At 42.1% G+C, this 23,669-nt stretch overlaps 1 protein-coding gene across 1 annotated transcript; it reads left to right on the forward strand.

Moving 5' to 3' along the window:
- Window positions 1-209: 209 nt before the first annotated feature.
- sppl3 (signal peptide peptidase 3) lies at window positions 210-21,834 on the forward strand. The gene is made up of 11 exons (XM_054757654.1): window positions 210-680; window positions 11,833-11,910; window positions 13,832-13,920; window positions 13,994-14,113; window positions 14,298-14,376; window positions 16,729-16,841; window positions 17,861-17,967; window positions 18,901-19,064; window positions 19,269-19,459; window positions 19,642-19,751; window positions 20,658-21,834. The coding sequence occupies exons 1-11, from the start codon at window positions 655-657 to the stop codon at window positions 20,724-20,726; spliced, it is 1,146 nt and encodes a 381-aa protein (XP_054613629.1). The 5' UTR covers window positions 210-654; the 3' UTR covers window positions 20,727-21,834.
- The last annotated feature ends 1,835 nt before the right edge of the window (window positions 21,835-23,669 follow it).

The following is a 23,669-nucleotide window of genomic DNA, read 5'->3' on the forward strand; positions in this document are numbered from 1 at the left end:
TTTTAGTGTGTAGAATGGGCTCTTACCATAAAAGTGTAATCGTCTAAATATCCTAAAAATATCTAAAATGTGAATAATTTGTCCATTTGTGCAGCTACTGAAGCCTTATGGTGTGTAAACACACACAAAAAGCTTTCCAGTGCTCGTTCTAGTTGCAAAAAAAGCCCTCTCTGCGCGCTCACGCACACCACAGCAGGGCGAGTGTGCGCGCTCCCGCGGCTCTAGTCACATACAAAGCCAAACGTCTTCCATAACAGCGAGGGCTGCAGACTTCTTTACCCGGGCACCATCGCGCTTAATATGGATTTACTGTGGGTGTAACATCGCTGGAGACCAAGCCTTCTCGGCTGGGGTGACGGCAGGACATTAAGCAGCATAAATAACAACAGTGTTTTTCCTTTTTGTTAGAGCTTTGCTTTGTCTTGTCCACCAACCCATCACTGCCGTTGAAAGTGCACGACATTCGGCTAGTGTGGCTCGGCTTAGCTGCCGTCCGCCGTCGAGATGCATCACCATGTTGTCACCGACAAGTAGCTACTAGGATTGCAAGGGAGGAAAAAAGCTTGAAAGCACCCCCCACACTTTCAACCCGAGGACCCCAGCGGGTCGTCACGGAGATCCGAGTCCGTGTGAGAGGCCACTGTTGTCGGCGATATGGCGGAGCAAGGCTACTCATCCTGGTGAGTGAACATCGAGCTAGCACCTAGCCTTAGCTACCTCTCATTCTCTGCTGTTGCTGCTGCTGCTGTTGCTGCTGCTAGTGGCAAGTGCCATTCACGGATAACGCCCCCATTGTAATGAATTGTGTCTCTATTTCTATTTCCTTACATTCATGTGCCCCACGCCAAGGTAAGAGAGAAATTGTCACGCTTTTAAAGATAAGCTTTTAAAGCTAGCAGCTAAGTGTTGTTAGCTACCAGCGGCCAGCTGATGCTGCTAAGGCCATTCAGCCGAGGTCAATTCCAATGTTGCTATTGTGAGCCACTGCTAACCAGCAAGCTACCACAAGCTAATGGCTTCATAATAATAGCCTGCTTTGGTGATTTAATATTTCCCGTGCCTATTTGTGTTTATATGTGAGTCGCGTTGGGGCTTTTTTTCCTGCTCTGGCACAACAATTGCATGAGAGCTTTAAGCTGATTAGTGGAAGTTAGCCGTAGACACAAATTAGCTGATGAAGAGGGCCAACCGCTGCTTGCCGCACATAACAATGGCTCTGCTGTGGAGCTAAAAGCTAAGCTAGCTCGTCGGTATGTTAATGATGTCCCAACGTGACAGTTTTTTTTTTTTGCATTCATTACTTATTTTTGACAGTAGGCAGGGTGACGCACGTTTCAATTTAAACACGTGGAGATGCTATATTGGTACTGGGTTAATAAGATGTTTACCTCAATGATCACAGTACTTGACTAAATATAAGACGACCCTACATGAAAAATGGGAGCAGAGCTAGAGCCCTTTTTCTCTCACATAAATATCTACACCCTGGAAATAAGAAGACTCGTCCACTTTAAGTGGGGAAAATTTGTGGGATCGTTAAGATGATTGACACATTGACCTGAATATAAGATGACCCTTAATATATGATGAGAGAGGAGCATAGATCCTATTTCCACTTATACTGTATAAATATCTAGACCCTGAAAACAAGATGCATTGTTTCTTGAAGTCTTTTTTTTAAGGGGGGAAAATACTCTTATATTCATGTGATCACTGAGATATTGTATTGATCCGAATCAGATCAGAATTGGGCGTTTCCCCAAGTGACATCAGTGAAGGAGCAGGATTGTAAACAAACGCTAGTTAGTCGACTTGGGGGGTATTCTGCGAAGCGAGTTTAGTCGGTTAGCGAGTTGTGTTGAGTGGAAAGCCGGTCTTGCGTGTTCAGCGAAGGTAGCTCTCTTTTAAAGCAGTTGTATCGCCATGGTAACTTAGGCTAAGATCATAGTCTGCTCAGGACCAGGTTACTGTATGTCCAGGCTTTCAGCTTCAAATAGGCTATGAAGTGCCACTGTTTCACTGTTTAACTAATTCGGAGATTGGGTCACCATTTATTTCGAACCCACAAGGTTCCAGAGGGGACATGGAAAAATAAGAAATAAAAAAAGACCATTCCCTGATGATATTATCCATCTGTAAGGGAGATAGATTTTCATCTGAGAGAATACGCTAGTTACAGTATGCTCACGCGAGCACCAGAAATAAAATGCAATATGAAATATTAATAATTGTTATTAGATGTAAATGTCATAGGGGTCCTTGTGTGAGCACTGAGCCTGTTAGTCTTCTTATATTACAATATTTGCTGGAGGTATAAACACTCTGCGGCATCAATCAACTGCATTAAAACACTTGTTTTTATTATAAAACGGAAACAAATTTAAAAAGTCGCCGCAAAACACCACCATCTATTGGTCACAACGAGATACAGCAGATTAACATATTTCATTAACTTAACTTCAAAAACGAAAGTTGTTGCTCCAATGTATTTTTTTTATTAATATGTCAAAGTTGTGCAATGTTGAGCGTTGATAAATGAACAGACTAGTTGGGTATAGTTTTTATAATGATCAGTGTTAACTTGTACATTCACGCGCTGAATGCTGGCATGCCAGCAGTCCTCCCACTCTGCATTGGCGGTGGCAGTGTTGCTTTTAGCAGTCATAATCTTTTGGGAACTCCTCATAACGGTCCATAATAATTACGTAGTAATTTTTTGTAAAATACACTGACTGGGATCGCTTGACTTTTCAGCGGAAGTAGAATAATATGACGTCAAACGCCTCCTTTCATGTGAATGCGCACTGAGTAGAAAGCTGAAAACCGGACTCGACAAAGTAAGTTGATAACCACAGTCACTGGACCAATTAAGTCTGATTGCGGATGGTAAGTTTTGTCGAGTTGCATCTTGAGCACGAAGCCTGGGTTTGTGGAGCCGCTTTCGCCGTATACCCCCTTGGTTCGGTGTATTTTTCATCAATATAGTAGTCATGCCAAAACGTGTTGGCACTTACTGTTCAGTGTCTGAGTGATACTGCAAGTTTGTTTTCTTTTCCAAAAGATGAAGGTTTAAGACTACAATGAACGAAGCAAGTCCGATAGCCACCCGCCGAGGAAAGCGCTTTAGGCGGACACATGCTGGAAGCAGCCCCGCGTGCAGCTGTGAATGCCAGGAGAACCACACAGGAGAGCGGGGACTGAGCTTCCAGCCGTCCCCGAGAACGGTGCATTGTAAGCTAAGACATGCTGTGAGCAGCAGCTTGTTTGGAGAACAAAGCAAGTGCTAATTTCGGTATGTGATTATGGACCACCACCTTACGTTCATTTCACCGAAGACTGCTATGAAGAAAGACTTTTACAAATACGGTATAAACGCATTTTGTAAGCTAGCAACAGGACTAAAGGAGGAGAAAGGCGTCAAAGTTGCCACAGAACACTGTAAGTCATGTCTTATTTACATATATATACAGTAGACGCCCCTACAACGTAAATAATCCGTTCCGAGAACCTTTACATTATAGGGTATTTACGTTATACGAAGCGTAAAATACATGTAAATAGCCTAATCCGTTCCAAGATCTTCCCAAACTCACCCCTTTGGCCCTTCAAAATATTCAAAGTCCACCAAATATGGTGCGAAAATATAAAAAAAAGTTAGCATAACATTCCAATATAAAATAAGGTAATAAATAAGATTACTGTAAGTGAATAAAACTGTAAAACAAAAACAGTCTTACCGTTCACGAGATGTCTTGATCAGGAGCGCAAGTGGAGGCAGGAGGAGGAGGAGGACTAGCCTGAGTCGAAACACGACTCAAACAGTCTAAGAGTCAGCTGGTCTCACAGACAAACGCACACACGCTACACAATAATGCTGTGTGCAGAATTTTAATTTATAACTTAATTTAATTGTTAAGTTAAAGGGCGACTACGAAGAGGAAGGGAGGTTGAAGGGAGAAGCCTGTCTCTCACACAAACTCACGTACGCGCTGTATAAGTCAGCCAATGAGATGAGAGCGTAGGCGGTGCCCCGATAATCAGCCAATGAAATGAGAGCGGAGGCGGTGCCCCGATAATCAGCCAATGAGAGCGTGAAGCGTTAGAAGGCGTCACCAAGTGTACGCTGTTAGTCTGAACTTGCACCGACTTGACGCTTTACGTTATATGGCATTTCTTACGTAATACGATGCAAAAACTTTACATTAATTCTTTACGTTCAGTTGAATGTACGTAAAAGGAGGCTTACGTTATGCAAGGTACTACTGTATAATTATATAGTATTGTAAACACTATGCCACCATAGCAGCAAGCATCCAAAGCATTATACAGTGTCCATTATAATTATATGCACAAAGGGTTATGGCCAATTATGCAAATTAGGTGATGGTGTCATCTACATCCCCACTCCTCGCACCCTCAGCCACCACCACAAATAGATTGCAGTCTTGTGGGAAACGCCAAGGAGTGCCAATGTATTTTTTTTATTTAAATCTTTCATGCGTGAACTAAAACTTGTGCTCTTGTAATAGCAGGCTGCGAGACAAGGCCAAAGCCTATATTTTCCAAATTACAGTTTTTGGATTCAAGGCGAACAAATGTTGCAGTTTTGTGTTTGAGAAGCGGCATGACTCTTATGTTTGGCCGGTAGTGACTTTTTTTGTTATCCAACATCACCAGCCACAGCGTTTATCATTGTCGTTACATGGCCATGGTGCTGTTGCTGTTTTACTGGTCTATCCAGGCTAATGTCACTATTTGTGGTTCTTATTTCCAAGGAGATTATGTTCTGTGTTGTACTCTGCAGTCGTCTATATGCTTTTTCCTTGTTCAGTTTTTCTTGTGTCCATTATTGTGCTATCCACTAGTTGGGAAAGGAGGAGTCTACTACTATCTAAGCATTATTGTTTGGCTTTGGTAGAGGTTTGCGCTCTACTGCCCGCTACACAGAGAGACAACAGAGAATAAAGCATTTAATTGGTTCAGTGTCTGGGATACATGATGGATACCAATGTGTGTAATCTTCATTACTACCATTTTACCGAGTTTACACTATGAGGAAAAAATCATATTTAGTCCTAAGTAAAACTAAAACCTGTAGTGGGTAAACTTATCACGAATGTTAATCAGTTTGTGGTGATGATTAAATATTATAAGTATAACATAGATGAACAAAGGAGTGGCTTGAGAACTAACAAACGCCGTATTCATTGTTTTCCCCACGCAGTTAACTGCTGCATTCCAATGACAGATGCATGTTTAATTTATTTAAAAGGACAAAGAGTTAAAAGAATTTGTGCATGATGGCAGTATAAGAATGAAGAGTGGCAATTGGAGAGCCGCAAAAAAAGATGCCTGTGTTGGTGTGTCACACTTCTGTTGGGACAGCATTATGCGAGCATTACGTTTGTGCAAACAAAGTGCATAGCATTTGTGAGAATTAACATTAGAAGCGTAGTAGTAGAAGCAGTGTCATCTGAATCGTCACTTGTAATTTGCAGTGGATGACTTCTTTTTACACTTGTGTGACACTGAAGGATGTTTTAAAATTACAATGCAAATCACCTTTTTACATCAAACTTATGTTTTGACTTTATTTCAAAGTCAAAACATTGCTATTTTTTTGCTACTTAGTATTCAGTAGTATTTTTGCTACATAAAAATAGCAGTGGGTAACTTCTTTTGACATTTATTTATTAGCATCAATTCTACTTTGCAATATACTGTTCATCTTCCTTTTATGCCCTTTTGGGAAAACTTGTTTGGAAATGTGAAAAAAGTCGCAGACCAGCAACCCAGAACAGGCTCATTCTTCTGAAAGAAGCGTGACAAAGCAAGTAAAAATTTAAGTTGGTATTTACTCACCAATTGGGATATTAAAATAAAGTATAATTTCTTTATTTTTCTGTGCATGCACATAAACCATGATGGAAAAAATGATATTATGCACTCTATTACAATTTATGATGGTGAGGCTTCTTCTGTGAAATTTTTTTCCCACAGCTTACCATTTTCGGTGTTGTTGGGCTGACCAGGACATGACATAATGGCGACGTTTCTTGCATGCAACACAGAGCCAGTGCATGGACCCTATTTCAAACTCTGTGCGAGACTCAACACTGTGTTTTTGAAATTATTATTAGGTGGCACAAGAGTAACACACTTGACCTTCTGCGGAAACATGATGTAAAGCAATAGTTCCCCAAGTGTATAGATTAGATTTTGTAGATGATTTTGTGTCAGTGTCACTTATTTTCAAGCAGACGTCAGCTCATTTGCTAATAGTCTTCCTCAATTTTAGTTACTCTGTGTGCAGACCACACTGCAGCCGTAATTGTCAAGTTCTTTTGGACTAAAGCCAGCCTGGAGCTTGTCAGTTTGGAAGAAAAATTGAATCAAAGAGGAATAGCATCAAAATACTACTCCGACTAACCACCGTTGTATCTTGAAGCAACAGTAGTTGTTACACAACAGCGGTCTCTACGGTCTTCTCTCGTTGCAATCATTGAAGTAGTGGCATCTCTTTTGTTGTCCACTAAATTTACCAATTATTAGAGATGGTAAAATTAATCCAAAACCTCAAAGCTTGTGTCAGACTTCCTGAATCACACGGCTTCGAAATAGCGCTTCGGAGCTTGTATTGTTCTACAAATATCCAAATGCCACAGAAGGTTGCAAACATAGTGTCCATCAGAACAGCAGGGGAAGGGTGGGTGACTGTGCTTTAATGGAGGCAAAAAGGTCGCAGTTGATCATAAATTACATTCCTGCTCCTGGAGGAGTTAGCCCATTACATCCATAATTGGATCAGACGATGGAGGGAGATGAATGTTAATCCCCAATCGGAGGTCTCAAGGCAACTCCACCCTGTAGCTACAGTGAAAGGGTGTTAAATACAGCATACGTATTCAATGCGAGACTACAGCATTGTTTCATTTGTGTGGACACTGTGGTTCACGGGCAAGGCCAAAAATTCTAAGTCTTTTTTTGTCCCTCAACGACCCTTAGTGGTCGAGTCATGCATGCACTTGTTGGACGGTTTTGGGAATTGTGTCATTTGGAGAGGGGAAAAAAAAGAAAGAAGAAACGAGTCTGTCAGCAGACAAGGAGGGCTTATGGCTCCTTGGGCTCCCATCCAGCCCCCAACAGTCCCGGATTGTATTTTGTTTTTAAATGTTCCATTCATCTATCTCGCCCATGTTCTGCGGGCATCTGTGCGCAGAATTCAGACGAACCAGTTTGGTGCTAGAATATGAATTAGCTCAGCGGTGGATGAAACTCGTCGTCTCTGTCTCCCCGATAGGCGGTGACATTAGAATCTGAGAGGAACAAGGTCAGTCTTTCTTGAAATGCTCTGCTAAATCTTCAAGCTCAGCAACCTATTCTTTTTTCCACTCATTTAAGATGATGGGAAAAACTGTATCACCTGAAGAGGTATCATATTTGAATTAGCTTTTTTGTTATGCCTCTATTATTGCCTAAATGTGGGGTCGGGTACACTGGGAGCCATTATTACTTATGTGTAAAGATCATGCCTTAGGAGTCTGTCGTTAACTCCAGGGCATAGCCACAAGGTGCGCTATTTTCTCTTCTGAGTATCCCCTTCACATACTGTACAGTCCTGATCTGTGTACTGCATAAAAGATGGAACATTCTGGCCTTTTTTTCTGCCAGAAAGTCACATTTGATTTTGTTAAAAGCACACAATATTGAAAATTTGCAATCAAATTATATTTTATTGCTTGGGCAGTATTTTCTAAGTTGCTTCGTCTTGGTAGATAGTACACTAAGGACTACTCTTCCTTGACCATTAACAAGGCATTTTAAAGCACTAGGAAGTAAGGGTGTAACGGTACACCATAATCATGCTTTAGTACGTACCTCTGTGTTAAGGTCACGGTTCAGTTCATATTTAGTACAGTAAGGGAACAAAATGCAAAACCTAAAACTGCTTAGAGGTGCGCATCTAAACAGAAATATTCCCGCACTGTGGCATTCAGCTTAGAAACCATTGCTTTCGTGCCTTCATTCATATTTGCATTGGGCCACTCAGGGGTAGAAATTGCCTAAATCCAGTGGAAGCAATTTGTTGCTTGTAGATTTTAACTTTACAAGCAAATTGCTCATCTAAGAAGCAATTTTCAGGCAAAAAAAATCATGCACGTCATGATCATTGATGTATACTGTACACCTATTGCCTGTGATCGAATCCCCTGGTAATCAATCATGGTATGTTGTATTCGTGTAATATGCTGTCAAGAATAATTTGTCCATTTTTTCCAATGTTTTTTCACCAGCCCTTTTAAAGCCGTCTTCAATTGGAGTTGGTTTCTTGTTTGCTTCCAAATATTTTGCCTGCCTGGTTGCTAACGACCGTTGGTGGAGTGTTGATTTAATGTGTTGCTGTATTGCCTCCTTTTTCACCCTGTTGCTACCAGTCACAAGCCGACCCACGATCTGAACCAGTACCATGTTCCTTGCACACCTCACACCAAATTTCGTAAACACAATCGTCGTCCTTGACTTTATAACCAATGTCCATGTTCAATTCTTTCATCCACTTCCGAACTGTTTTTAACGAGCTGGTTATGGCGACATGAGATGCACCAGGTCTCGGTGGCAGCTGTCGTCTATCACTCACCGTCGGCGTCCAGGAACTGTCACTGGCGCCTGTGGAGGGGCTTGCTGAGGTTGAGGCCAACTGAGAAACCGCGGGCTTATCCAAGTCATCGGCTGTTGTTTTTTGTTTTTTCGGAGGGTTGTTCTTGTTGTGCCGCTCCGAGTGACATGAGTCCGCCTTGGCAAAATACTTAATAATCATCGTGTTCAGTCTGCAGATCGCCAGCTAAAACAGCAGCAGGACCACCATATTTGTTTCCAACAGCAAATGACGATCTGCTGCAACACAGATCGTGATTGGATGGGAATATGTCTCACGACCAATCGGAGATCTACTTTCATACGCACCATCGCCGTAATACCGTGCTTCCCAGCGCAATTTGGTTTTCGCAAATTATATTGCGCCCTTATTCCCGTGACCAAACTGACCCGATGAAACGCAAAATAATTCGTCTTAGATGGAAACTCTGCACGATTTTGACAGTTTTTGCACGCATTTAGCGTCTTGCGTCAGGTTAATTTCGGTCCCTGCCACTGGGCCAATGCCAGTGGCCATTGGGCCATTGCCGAGTGCAGGTGGGATTGCAAGGTTTGTAGTGTTCATGAAGCACTTAATGTGTGATTCTAAACCTGCCTCACACACTGCTACTTCCGTATTACGTGTATTATCATTCACTGTAGCGATGCCAAAGTTCATTCTGTGACTTCTGTCTGTCCTCTTTCCTCGAGACAGCTTTTCTCTAAACGAGAAATATCTAATTTAACCTAGCGAGATTTTGATAGCTATGGGATTGTATTGCCCAAAAATTAAACTCTTAATTAAAATTAAACTCGCATTAAAATGATCAGGAAACTGAAGAAACAAGTGTGGTCTAATCATTTTTTCCATGACTGTATGTTGATGTGTAGTTATGTAAAGACACATGTAAAACATAGACATTGGCACCACGGCCGCTGTTGAACTCAGAGGAGGCGGGGAACAAGTTGAGTTGTAGTAAAATGAGTTGCAAGGTTTATAGTTTATGCAAAGCACTAAATGTGCAGTTCTAATTCCGCCTTGCCGACTGCCAGAATGTGCAGTTCTAATTCTGCCTCGCACACTGCCACTTCCATATTGCGTGTATTATCATTCACAGAAGCGATGCCATAGTTGAGTCCGGTTTGGTTTCTGGCGGCGCTGTGCCCATGAGACAGCTTTTCTCTTAAACGAGAAATATTTCAATATTTGAGGCACACACCTAACACAGGAAATGTGCCTTTCAATGTTATTTTTGGCGGTGAAAATAACCAGATTAACATGTGTTTTGGTGACGTGAGCACTTTAAGACATCAATATGATGGCTTCAGTTGTACAAACTACATTCTCATCACAATATTGTCAAATTAACTGTAGGACAAGTCCAAACAAACACTATGCTGAGTCTTCTTGTCTCCTATACTACGCCCAATGCAGAGCAATGACTGTGGCGGGAATGAGGACATGTTCAGCTTACGTCCACTGGCTTTCGAGCACATTTCTCACCCATTGACGGTAGAGTTTGACAGGAGACTGACAGGTCAGCATCTCGGTCAGGACATCAGGAAGCAGTGAGCCACACTGGCCGCCTTGTCTTTTATGCCCTAGCAACTGACCTGTATTAGAAGGTTGTGTGGGTCAGGTCCAGGCTGGTGTCAAAACACTCAACACTTCAATCAAGACACTTGATCTGATTTAAGCCCCTTTTCCTCTCCCTCCCCAGCATTTGCGCTTCTTGAATGGTGATGATGCAGTAGCACACAGCAGAGCTTGCAGAGACCTGTTGTGTTTTAGTCTATGTCCACACAAACACGCATTTTTTCAAAAATGCAAATTTTCCCCACACCGGTGCTAAAAAAAACAAAAAAACATGTCTGTTCACATAAAACACATTCACTGACTGTTGACTGACATTTGGGCCAATCAAAAGTGTGAAAAAGCAACTACAGCTGACTTACTGGCACATTATAACACCTCTGTTGATCAAATAGTGAGATATTAGATGTACAATGATGTGTACGTTATATTTAAAATCAGACTTTGCTTACACGGAACCCAGGAAACAGCATGAATGTTGGGGGTTTTTTTCATCCTGGTGTAAGATGCACGCATGCCCATCTTTTGCCACACAAGTCTAAGGAGGTTTTAATACATGCAATGATGTTGCACGTTTGTTATGACACAAACCAAAAAAAAATATTTTACCTGTTAGTTTTCATTTATGTTAATTCTACAAAATAGAATATATATTTGTTCCCTGGAGGGGCAATTAAAGGCACATCGAACAGCAAGTAGACAAAATCACGCTAACAATTGTAAGTACTGTAGATAAGGGCAAGAAACGACACATAGTACAGTCAGTGATTGCCCTTACATGTGAGGCTAATGTCGGTGATCGCACATAAAAATTAAAGTTTCAAATGCTAAAATACTAAATCCGGAAAAAGAAACAAGGACGAAATTAAAAAAATATATATATACAGTATATAAACTGCTAAAATACAAAAAATTCAGACATCTGGGGACAAACGTAAAGGATAAAAATCAGCCTGAGGTAGGTTTCTTACAGTTGCAAATGGAAGTCAACATTTATAATAGGCAGTGAGGAGTGCAATATAGATGTTTTGAATTCAGACACAGCACAGCGTTGGGCACACAAAGGTATACCCATATCTGTAATCTACTCCCAGAAGTTGAATGTTGAAAGGAAGAGATGAATTGAGACTGGTTCATGCATCACATCTTAGCATTCCACACATTTTGTATTGTGAGCAGTGCGACAACAAGAGTGACCTGGTTGGAAGCTTAGTAAGCGCGATGATCTGCTGCTCCAGTCATGATGGGTTCACTTAGAAGACTTCTAGTAGCAGCTCCTAATTTCATGACACGGTTCATTGATTGCAATCTCACTGTCATGTTTTAACCTTACTTCCCCTCCTCTCTATCTCTCATACATTTGCTAGTGTGTGAAAACTTTTTAAGGTTTTGTGAAAACGTGCAATTTGCCTCGTTGTCCTGCCCAACTCGAGCATCAGATGCCTGTCAAAAATTGAAATTGCCACGGAAATATTTGTAGAGCACCTCACACCTCAACTCGCTCAACCTGTGCGTCACTAACAAAGCCCTAGAATTCACTCCGTCGATAATGATCATTTATTTTGCCCTCCATTTTAAACTTGTTTTTCTCATCTCCCTCTCAGGGCGTACTCTTTAGTCGACTCCAGCCAGGTGTCCACCTTCCTCATCTCCATCCTTCTCATCGTCTATGGCAGCTTCAGGTGAGTGTATCGCTTCATGCACTTGTGTGTGATTTATTTTAAGATACTGTGGTGTGGCAGACCTTATGATAATGCAATGCTATTTACATTCTCCTACTGTATAATACAAAATCAAACTAAAACATTGTCTGTCCACAGTGCCGTAAACCCAGTCGTTCACAAGTAATTGGACAGTAATAGCAACCTTTTCAGTGCCATTGTGGAAAGTTCGGGGTTTGCTCCTTTTAACGTTAATGCTTAATAACAGAATAACAACTTATCCCACACACGCAATGGCCATGCAAGTGGTTTGGGGCACGGAAGCGACAAAACCGCATTTTACTGTAAGTCGCTGCTGTCATGAAGTCAGTTGAATTTTGCTTAACCGTCTCCCCATCCTCATGGGCCTCGTACGTTTTTTCAGCAGCCCCAATGATTAATAGTTTGTTTCTTCATGTACGCACAAGCCAATGTCGACCCTGATGGGAATGATTTCTTTTTATTAAATAAAAGAAAGCGTATTCATTTTATTAGATGTAGTTAGAAAAATAAAAAAATATGAACATGGAAAAAGGCGTGTGTTGTGTACCCCTGCCCTAGGCCACACCCTCCCTCATTACTCAAATACACGCCAGCAGATGTGCTTAAATACAATATGCATTCACATTTATATAGCCTAAAGGTGAGAAAATATGCTTAAAACATTGTACACTGTATGTGTTGTGGCCTTTCCCTCTAGAAGTCACATTGCGTTTGAAAGAATTTAAGAAGGTATGGCATGCATGTACGTTTTCTGATTAAATGTGACTTCACACAGTCCAACATGATTTTTGCTATATTATGAACACCGTGGTGCCTGTAATGCAGTTTTTACGGATATAGTTGCACTTAGAAAAACACCCCACAAAGCACTGATTTACAGCTGTGGCAGCTACATGGCCTGATTGCATTGCAAAATTAGGGTTTCACACATTCGTCATCAGTGCAGATTCCAGAAAAACTGTGTTCATCTGTTAGTTACTGCACAAATACTCCACTTGAGTAGAGTTGTGATCAAAGTCGGTGGCTGCAAAAGAAGAAGTGCGTTGAGTTTCTGACACTATTCTGTCCATTATCAGATTCTAGCAGGGGCGGCTCTTGACTTTTTTTGGCCCTAAACAAGATTTTGTTTGTGGCCTACCAAATGACATACTGTTACTACTAAACAAACACACAGATATATTGCATCATAAAGATATTAAAGTAATTCATTGCAAATCTCTTTATTCGAGCAAGGATATAGCAACTGAACTAAAAGAAATATTCTCAGTAATAAATGGGATTAAATAAAGAATGAAGCACAAACCGTAACAGAATACAAAGCTAATATAAATATGAACGTTCAAAGGTGCCTTCCAAGTAATCTGAATATAAAACATGTAAGTATTGGGCAAATAAAAATCTTGAAACTAAAAGAAAAACACACAATTCAACCACTACACCACCACTGAATGAGGGTTGTGCTCTTTAACAGCTCTAATTTTCTCTTTTTCCATCCTTCAGCATCACTTTAAAATTTTCTTTTAGGCTCCATTTTGGGCTTTAATAATACTAGGGTTTTATTTTATAAGTTGCTAATCAAATTGAACCCTCCAAATGCCACTAGGTATTAAAAATATAAACAGTATGCTCAATCTAATTTAAATCTAAATGGACTTGAACGTGGTCAGAGCCTTTCTGATCATTTTAGTTGAATACTCCTGGTATAGACTGTTTATGCCAGGCGCCGGCGTTGAGTCGTAGTCTGTTGCAGCTTCCACAGTCCATTACCCTTCAGACCTCTAGGGGGAAGCCTGAAGCAAGATAAATAGTAGTTACTGCTCCTTTTTTAGTCTGTTTCTTCCAATTAAATTCCAAGCTAAATGATTGAGGCTATTTCTCACTGCTCTCGTCCCTCCTGCAGGTCATTAAACATGGATTGTGAGAACCAAGAGAAGGACAAAGATGGCAACACCACAACAGGTTCCTTCAACAACAGCAACACCAATAACAGTGAGTTGGGTCCTCACAACTATTTTCTCTCAAAGCCCCTTGGTGCTAATGTTGTTGTTTGTTTGTGTCGCAGGTATCCAGACTATAGATTCGACACAGGCGCTCTTCTTACCCATAGGCGCCTCTGTGTCTCTGCTAGTCATGTTCTTCTTCTTTGACTCAGTCCAGGTGGTCTTCACCATCTGCACAGCAGGTAAAGAAACGCACTCACACTTACTGCAAACGAGTGCTTTAAGGCATGCACACATGTCGTGTATGTGTATGTGTGGGGTTTTTTTTGTGAGTGCAAAGATTGTTACCGACACAGTGAAGCGTACACAAAAAGGACTAGAATTAGTTTATCTCACTGCTTTTCTGTCTCTCTCTCTCATCCTCAGTGCTCGCTACAATTGCTTTTGCTTTCCTCTTGTTGCCAATGTGCCAGTATCTGACCAGACCCTGCTCCCCACAGAACAAGTAAGCAGTTTGTTTGCATCGTTTTTTTGTTGCTGTTCATCTGCACACCAGTCTAGTAGTGGAGGACAATACTGTATTTCCTTTAGTTGCCAAGACTGTTTGTTTACTTAAAGGAAAACTGCACCTTTTTGGAATTTTGCCCATCATCCACAATCCTTATGTGAGACGTGAACACCTATGTCTTCCTGTTTTTTGTGCGATCTAAAGATATAAAGACAGAGAGGTCATTACTGCACATTATGGGCCACACCTAGCCCGCCTACAAAGACCGCTATTAAAACACCTCCAAAAACCTCCAACAAGGTTTTATGATATCCATGCTGTAAGCATGTAGTGACAAGTACATTCATGATAGCATGTAATACTTAAAGTATTTCGCTGTATTTTGGTCCTTTTAAGCATTACTGGAACTTCGTTCCTGGGCACATTGGTTTTACATAGCAACAAAGAAACGAACGCCTACACCTAGCATTATCCATTCATTCATTCATTCATCCATCCATCCATCCATTTTCCTCCGTTTATCCGGGTCCTGGTCGCGGGGGCAGCAGTCTCAGTAGGGAAGCCCAGACTTTCCGGTTCCCAGCCTCCTCCTCCAGCTCCACTGGGAAGACACCAAGGCGTTAAATAATCCCGCCAGCGTGTCCTAGGTCTGCCTTCTCCCGGCTGGGCATTCCTGGAACACCTCACCCGGGAGGCATCCAGACTAGATGCCCGAGCCACCTCTACTGGCTCCTCTCGATGTGAAGGAGCAGCAGCTCTACTCTGAGCCCCTCCCGGATGACTGAGCTCCTCACCCTATGTCTTAGGGTGAGTCCAGCCACCCTACGGAAGAAACTCGTTCTTTCGGTCACGACCCAAAGCTCATGACCATAGGTGAGGGTGGGAACATAGATCGACCAGTAAATTGAGAGCTTTGCCTTCCAGCTCAGCTCTCTCTTCACCACGACAGTCTGTTACAGCGGCCACATTACTGCAGATGCTGCGCCTATCCGCCTATCGACCTCACGCTCCAACCTTCCCTCACTCGTGAACAAGACCCTGAGATACTTGAACTCCTCCACCTGGGGCAGGACCTCATTCCCAACCCGGAGGGAGCAATCCACCCTTTTCCGACTGACACCTAGCATTAACTTTTCCAAACTCAAACAGTAGTGGCAGCTCCAATCTGTAGCATTACCCTTTGGTAGTGGCCTGAGGAATTGAGAGCGCGGAGCTGATGCGCTGCGGGCGAGTGTGTAATGAAGCTAGTCGCTAGCCAGCTCGTAGCCAGCCAGTGTGGTGTGACAAGGTATCAATACGGCATTAACATAGTTTGATCGGCGTAACAATGTTAATAATAACAATGTCGCTATAGCTTAATATGAAGGTCACATACGTAAATGGAGCGCTTCTTGGCACTTTTTGGCTTTTTTTTTTTTTTTCAGAAGGCTTTTTAGGCAGAGTGTTTCCAATTACATGGACTCTTAGCTGCCTCTTTTTATCTGTTTTTATATCTTTAGAATGTACAGAAAAGAGAAATATGTGTTTATGTCAAGTGCAGTTTTCCTTTAACTGCGGATGGTACTAGGCCTTTTTTCTTCTTCAGTGCTTCTAGTTTTAGAAGCTTTAAACATCACTTTATCCTGAATCTGCCATTGTCAACTGCTGTGCAGGTGTTGTGTGTTGTGGTAGTTGAGGAAATTGCAGCCACCAAGAGGACCTGATTTATTTTTTCCTTAGGGGATTTGTTTGCGATGTGGTGCTTAATGAAGTAGAAAGGCATACAATAGAGGGGAGGCCTTTATTTGAGGAAAATAGTATTTTATTTTTATTTACTTTTTTTACACAGATTGTCCTGAACGTGTCTACCCTGATTTATTTGAACAATGGGAATTTCAACTCATACGATGTCTCCAGTATATTTTTTATTGGGTTGATGTCATGAGTGAAATTAACCGACATTGTGTTGTACATATACTCTATGAGTGTACTGAGGCAATGTTTTCCTCTCCCGTGATGGTGCAGAAATAGAGATGTTTAGTTACAAGGACTTGAACTGGCCTCCCAGAGGTTAAGATTAGCATTGTGTCTTGGACACAGCAGTTGTTCCATTGCAATGGCCAACCACGAGGAATGGCAACAACCCACCCACTCCACAACCAATTTAAACATACAGTATGCTCTCCTAACAGAGATTTCTAAACTGCTTTGCATAGCCATTAACCACCAGTGTCTCAATGTATTATTTACACATTACTCGGGATGGTAGTAGAGTATGTCAGTATTATGTGGAAATCCATCCCTATATAAACATTTATTTGTTCTCCAATTGTGTCGTATTTAGACGTGTGTGTCTCTGTTGTGTTGCAGGATTTCATTTGGCTGCTGTGGCCGCTTCACTCTGGCCGAGCTCCTGTCCTTCTCCCTCTCCGTCATGTTGGTGCTCATCTGGGTGCTGACTGGACACTGGCTGCTCATGGACGGTGCGTCACGCACTCTTGTGTCAGCGGGAAGGTTCCACCACATTTTTAGCATAAAGAATGGACTATTTTTGTTTAACTTCCTTTGTGAAAAGCAGTAGTCACAATAGAACCTTTCCCTCAGCCCCTGAATGTCAATGGTAGCGTCCAAAGTGTAATATTTTTGGCTACAACCAGCAGAGGCGCTGTTGAGTCAGTCTCGGTCGCTTTTCTTGTCTAAAGCCTAGATTATGCTTCCTTGTACATCACGTCGGCTTGATCCCTGCAAAACCTCCTTCGTAGTGTGACATGCACCTCCAAAAATGTAACCTTGTGTTGCAGCTACACGTACAGAAAAGGCTGTGATTGGTCAGCTTGTACTACATTATTTTCTGTGTGTATACAACTCATTCAGACAATGAAAGGCCCACCTTCTTGAACACATTCTCTTCCGATTGGGGATCAATATTTGCAATACAATCGACTGTTGTAACACATGAAATAGCTCCAGCTCCAATAACACACTCCTTTGCTCTTTATTTGCCATTGTTTGCACTTAACAAAGGAAGATAAAAAGCTAACAAGCTAATAAAGTGACATGGTTGCTGACTGAGTTGACTATCCGGAAGACACCAGCCATTGCGTTTAGGCAGAGAATTGCACATCAACCCAGAGGAAGAGCTGTAAAAGGATCAAGGCGGCATTGGAGGGGACGGCGTAGTTGACGACACAGGAGCATAATCCAGACTTAAGAACATGATATTAGCTATGGCAAGTTGAGCAATATCCTTTGTGCTAACATACAAACAGGACATCAGAACATTCAGACAAGGATCATCCCTTTTTTTTTTTTAAAGATATTTCCAAAAAATAACAGTGAATGGTTCGATTGTTTTCGCTAGAGTTAAATCAAGTACATCGTCTTAAGTGCGTCAAATCAGCTCACATGGCCCTTTTTAATAGTCTTAATATTTAGCCGTTTGTGTATAATTAATATTTCTTGGCTATGTTTAAAATGTCTTGTGTTGTTTCCTTCCCGACAGCGTTAGCCATGGGGCTGTGCGTGGCGATGATAGCCTTTGTGCGGCTCCCCAGTCTGAAGGTGTCGTGCCTGCTGCTGTCAGGGTTGCTCATTTATGACGTGTTCTGGGTAAGGACATCACCAGCAGAGATGCTGACACACAAACACTGCCGTGAGCAAAGATTCATGAGGACACAGACATTGTCATCGTCTCCCAAATTAGTTTGAGCAGAAACATTTTTGATCTGGCTGTCATCTGACTGAATTTTGGGGAATTTTGGTGTGATTTATGAGCCTCAAGTGGCATTATTACCACTGTCGATCACAAAACAACACTTTTTATTGTTAGTAAACAGGTATTTATCAACTTTGAACTCACGCAGCAATGACATACTATCCTTCTTACTAATTTATGTTTCTATTCTTATAAAAAGTAACAGCCAACATTTACATGCATTATCCTCCATCGCATATTACCTCGGGTTGCCACCGACCATTATCGCTTAAAGCAGCACCTTGACCGACATCATTTGACCATTGAATAACAGCCCAAATATAATTTAGATGCTACGGCGGCTTGTAATAAGGTGAACAGCATCATCTCATTGTGCATAATATTGTTGAATAGGCCCAGGCTTGCTGTGGTGTAGCTAACATTTGTGCCAATGTTGGTCCTCACAGTTGTGTGCAGTATGTTTCTGTACAAACTTGCTGCAGGATTTATTTTGCAGCAAGATCGTAGAAGGTGTTAACAGGTACATTTATTGTACTTATATCTTCTGGCCATGTCTTTATTAACAGATGTATATTTTAACCACAGTGGTTCAGTAAATTATAGAATAGGGGGGTCCCTGCAGCAAAACAAATCCACAGTTGTCTCTGATATTAAAGTGAATTGGGGAAAAAGATCCATCACACACACACACACACACACACCAATAAAAGCAAATCATCAGTCACTGCCCGCTGCTCTCATCTTCAGCATATCCCGTCGCATAGCAACCACAAAGCAATCTATGAAATGCAATACGGCGGCGCTAAATTCCTCCCTTTCCGCTCCAGGTTTTCTTCTCAGCCTACATCTTCAATAGCAACGTGATGGTCAAAGTCGCCACGCAGCCTGCTGAGAATCCCATTGACGTCTTGTCCAGGAAACTGCACCTAGGGCCAGGGATGGGCCGCGACGTCCCACGCCTCTCCTTACCCGGAAAACTGGTCTTTCCCAGGTAGGAAAGAAGTACGGTAGTATCGTGTGTGTGTATCATGTGATGTTCAACATAGGTTTTCCCCATTCAACCATCAATTTTCTGCTGCAATGAGCAGAATTGAGCTGAGAATTTTACCCCCAAATTTGACACCTGTGTCCTTTTTATTTGCATACAACAATAAGATACATCAGCATTGTAAACGTTCCCCATCTTGTGTCACAGCTCCACAGGAAGTCACTTCTCCATGCTGGGAATTGGAGACATCGTGATGCCCGGGTTGCTCCTATGCTTCGTCCTGCGCTACGACAACTACAAGAAGCAAGCGACCGGCGAGGGCACAGGGCTCGGGAACATGTCGGGCCGCATGCAGCGAGTCTCCTATTTCCACTGTACTCTCATCGGATACTTTGTGGGTAAGAATGTGATCAGTAGACAGACGGAGGTGGGCATACGCTGTGTGGATTAGGCCTATAATGTTACAAATTATACGTGGAGCATCACACACTTTTTCCTCAAAATCGAAATTTCCCCGGTGTCCATTGTAAGCAGATGTTAGACAGTGCCTTGATTCCAAATGCGCTGTGTACCCGTCCAGGTCTGCTGACGGCCACTGTGGCTTCCAGGATCCATCGCGCTGCTCAGCCTGCTCTGCTTTACCTGGTGCCCTTCACCCTGCTGCCTCTGCTCACCATGGCCTACCTGAAGGTACGTTCAAGGTCACGCGAGGGTGGCTACACCACCTTATGTGTGCCAATTTTGCCAAACTAAGGAAAGAAAAGCTGTTAAATGAGTGCTTTAATTATTTATTTTGAGTAGTCAGTGTACAGCTTCTACAGCAGTATAGTTTTACCGTCCACTGAAAATGAGTTAACACACAGACATTATTGTCAAAATAACTGGCAACACAAGTGAGTACACTTCAGTGAACATGTCCAGACTGTGTTCTTGGTGTGAATATTTTGTGAGCGGACTGTTCTTATCTAGCATTGCCTTATCCTCATGGATCATGGATCACCAGAGTTGCACAGGTTGCTGCTGGAATGCTCTTCCACTCCTCCCTAATGGCATCACCGGTGGAGCTGGTGGATGCTAGACACCTCGCGCTCCTCCACCTCCCTTCCTGCTTGAGGATGCCCCACATGTGCTCAGCTGAGTTAAAAGACATACTTGGCCACTCACGTTCACCTTCAGCTTCCTCAGCACAGCACTTGTCCGGGGGCGGTGTGTGTTTGGGCTGCTTATATTGGAAAACTTCCACGTGGCCCAATTTCTGCTTCACAACTTCACAATACATGTTGGAATTCACTTTAAACCGCAGCTCCCCAGTGCCGGTAGCACTCGTGTCGTCCCAGACCCTGACGCTCACAACCACCATGCACAGAAGACACAATTATCTTGGTACTCAATAGACTGTAATAATGGTTGTGTTGAATCATTTTCACTGGATAGTAAATCTCTAATTGTACACTGACTACTCTAAAGCATATCAAATTTTATTTCTAATGTTGTCCCCATGCTGTACAGTAGACAAGGTCCTCCTAGACTACATGCTTCATAGCTCAGACCAAGGCGTTTAATCCAGTAGTTCCATGTCATAAATGCACCTTGCAGGGGGATTTGCGGCGCATGTGGTCCGAGCCCTTCCACGCCAAGCCCAGTTCCCGCTTCCTGGAGGTATGATGCACCCGACCAGTAAGCGGCCAGCACACCGGGGGAAGGGGTAGGGTTAGAGGACAGCGAACCCCAACCACCACGCACCACGTCCATGGATGAGCGGGGAGGGGGAGTATTAAACAGGGGGCGCACCCTCACAGTGAGGCCATGTCGTCATCACTCGTTCATGCTTTCCGCCAGACAAGGACACCAGTGTGTGTGTGTGTGTGTGTGGATGCCCCCGTTTTTTTTTAATCTCTGCATTATTGCCACCCCCTCCTCATCTAGATGAGATCACACGACCCCCGACCCCCTCTTCCTTTGTGGACTTGCAGTTGTGAGAGGGTGTCATTTTTTTTAGCATTGTTGTGATCTTTACTCTTGACAACTCTTGACATCATTTATTGTTATTATATTTTTATTATTATTATTTTGGACTGATGTAAACAAGCTTGCCATGGAAATGGGAGGGGCCACCCCTAACACACGCATACACACACCTCATCTCATTTCCATGACTCCCTCCTCTCCAAACAATGTATTTTATTTAGAAAGGTTTTATTCTCTCTGCTTATACAGAAATGATGCATTATTAAGACCCCCCCCACCCCCATTTCTCCCCTCACACATTGGGGGGGGGGACGCTTCTATTTGTATATATGTGTACACATGTATTTGCAATATATTGAGTTTGTATTTGTGTTTTGAGAGCATGATGAACAGGTGGTGAAAACTTAACTAGCCAGTGGACCTCTGAATTGTCGGTTTGTGTCGTAGAAACACAGCTTTGTTTTTTTTTTTTATGGGGAGGAAAATAATCCATTGTCAGCGGTCGCTTGATGGCAGAGTTAAGTTTCCTGCTCCTGTGATAAAATGTGTGAATGACTGAATGAGAGATGTGTTTTATTTGTTTTTTTAATTTGGAATGACTGCGACAATAGTCAGGTTTGCATCAATGTGGGCTGACTCTAAAAGTTGATTGTGTGTATGTGTGTGTGTGTGTGTGTGTGTAAACTTGTGTATAATATGTGCTAAGTCATTTTCAAATAGGCGGGGACAGACAGGTGGAAATGTAAACAGTGTTTTTTTTTTAATTATATTTTCTGTTTTTTTTTTGTTTTTTTTTCCAAATAAATGAATGTTGAACTAATTTGAAGGTATGTTACGTTCATCACGGCGCGTCAAAGGAGGCCTTTTTCGTCCCACTTTCATCTCCCCATCTTTTTAGAATTTTTCTTTTTGTTGCACAAGTCATCCAAAAGGGACGTTAAAAGGCACTTTGTCCAACAGATATGTCGCCATGGTGACCTCAGCACAGAACAAGCAAAGCACACGATGAAGACCTGACTATTGTGACAGTCAGTGGGAGGTGCACATGTGTACTGTGGTTACATGTATAGTTACTGCTGAGTGTGTGTGTGTGTGGGACCTGAGGAGGGGAGGAAATCACTTTAATAGCGCCCTTTTAGAAATTGATAAATGGAAAATATAAAAATAAAAAGCTCTAACATATAGGATGTTTTTAATGTAACCAGTCTCTTGTTTGTTTGTTTGTTTGTTTTTTTTAATGCTTTCCACTGTTTTGTGGTGCTTGTCAGGTCATATTTATACTGCAAGGATGGATGACTGAGGGAAGATGCAGTCTGCTGCTTTTTTGTTTTTTTTTTAAGTTTCTTGATGTGCATGTTGTGTACAGTGTATCATTTGGGAGACTGCTAACAGGGCTACTTTTTTTGCGGGGGGCTCTATAAATATGGCGACACAGGCACTGATTGGACCGATGAGCCTCTACACAGCAGTCTCTGGGGGCAGGACATATTTGCAATGGGTCACCTTTTGACCTTTCAGACTGAGGGGAGGGGGGAAAGGCTCAATATTTGGACCTGAGGACTCTGTGGAGTCTAGAACCACACACCCCATCACCTCTCCATGGACATGGCAAGAAGATTTATATACATATATAAGTATACATATATGTGTATATATACATATATAAATAGCTGAAGACGATCATTGTGAACTTTTTTTAATAGATTTCTTTTGGATTCTTGGATTGATTTCTCCACCTGTTCTTCAGCGGAGGATTTGCAGCCGAGTCGGTGCATTGGTATTATGACTAAATGGATTCTGTATAGACGAATGGTCAATAAATTAAGAACCGTGTATTGATGAAACATGAATTTGGATGCGTTCTATCCGAAAGCAACCTTTTATTGTCCCTCGATCGTTCAGGATTGTGCTGTAAATAAACATGACGATAATTAACTGTAACACTGCTATTTGATGATGTGTTCAAAGACATGGTTTTATTGTGCTAGTCAATATTGAGGTGTTCTCCAGATGTTGGTTGATGCTGTGAATCCTGAAAGACAAATGTCACTGAAGTTCTGAAATTTGGCTGTCATCCTTAAATGCTTTTTTTTCTAGTCAGTTCAAAGGAAAAAATGTGACGCCAGACATAGAACAGGATGTACATGACTCTGCCCTGGCTGCAATATGGCTAAAAGTTGATCATAACTCAGGTGTTGATATGATGATACTCACCTCCCAGGCACGCCATAATCCTCCCTGCTGCGTGTTCGTCAACAAAGTTAATGGTGAGTACACCAATCTTTTTTTTATTGCACGGCAGCCAAAAAATTCTTTTTACACTTGTATGATGGTGTTTTATATAATCCCGCCTTCAACAACACTCACATTGTCATCTTTTTAAAATTTTGTTTAGAAACTCTTACACAAAATAAGTCCATGCCCCTAAAATCACATTTTGGATGTCAACTAAAAAAAAATATCCCCTAAAAGTTGCATTAAAACACAACTCTCAGATTTTTCTTTGGCTTGTAAAACTGATTATTACCATAGAACAGGAAATAGCATGCATTGAACCATCAGAAAGATGCAGTGTCCTGGCTGCTCAGTACAATCCGGTTTAAGTTTATTGTAATACTCCAAACTCGATCTCTACATGGT

Source organism: Dunckerocampus dactyliophorus, chromosome 17, assembly GCF_027744805.1.
Source record: "Dunckerocampus dactyliophorus isolate RoL2022-P2 chromosome 17, RoL_Ddac_1.1, whole genome shotgun sequence".
NCBI classification, from domain to species: domain Eukaryota; kingdom Metazoa; phylum Chordata; class Actinopteri; order Syngnathiformes; family Syngnathidae; genus Dunckerocampus; species Dunckerocampus dactyliophorus.

Excerpts from the sequence above, each read along its gene's own strand:
- sppl3 (XM_054757654.1), top strand. The coding sequence starts at position 655 with ATGGCGGAGCAAGGCTACTCATCCTG. Across the intron at positions 16,842-17,860 it reads ACACTGGCTGCTCATGGACG|CGTTAGCCATGGGGCTGTGC; the intron begins GTGCGTCACGCA and ends CCTTCCCGACAG. Across the intron at positions 19,460-19,641 it reads TCTCATCGGATACTTTGTGG|GTCTGCTGACGGCCACTGTG; the intron begins GTAAGAATGTGA and ends GTACCCGTCCAG.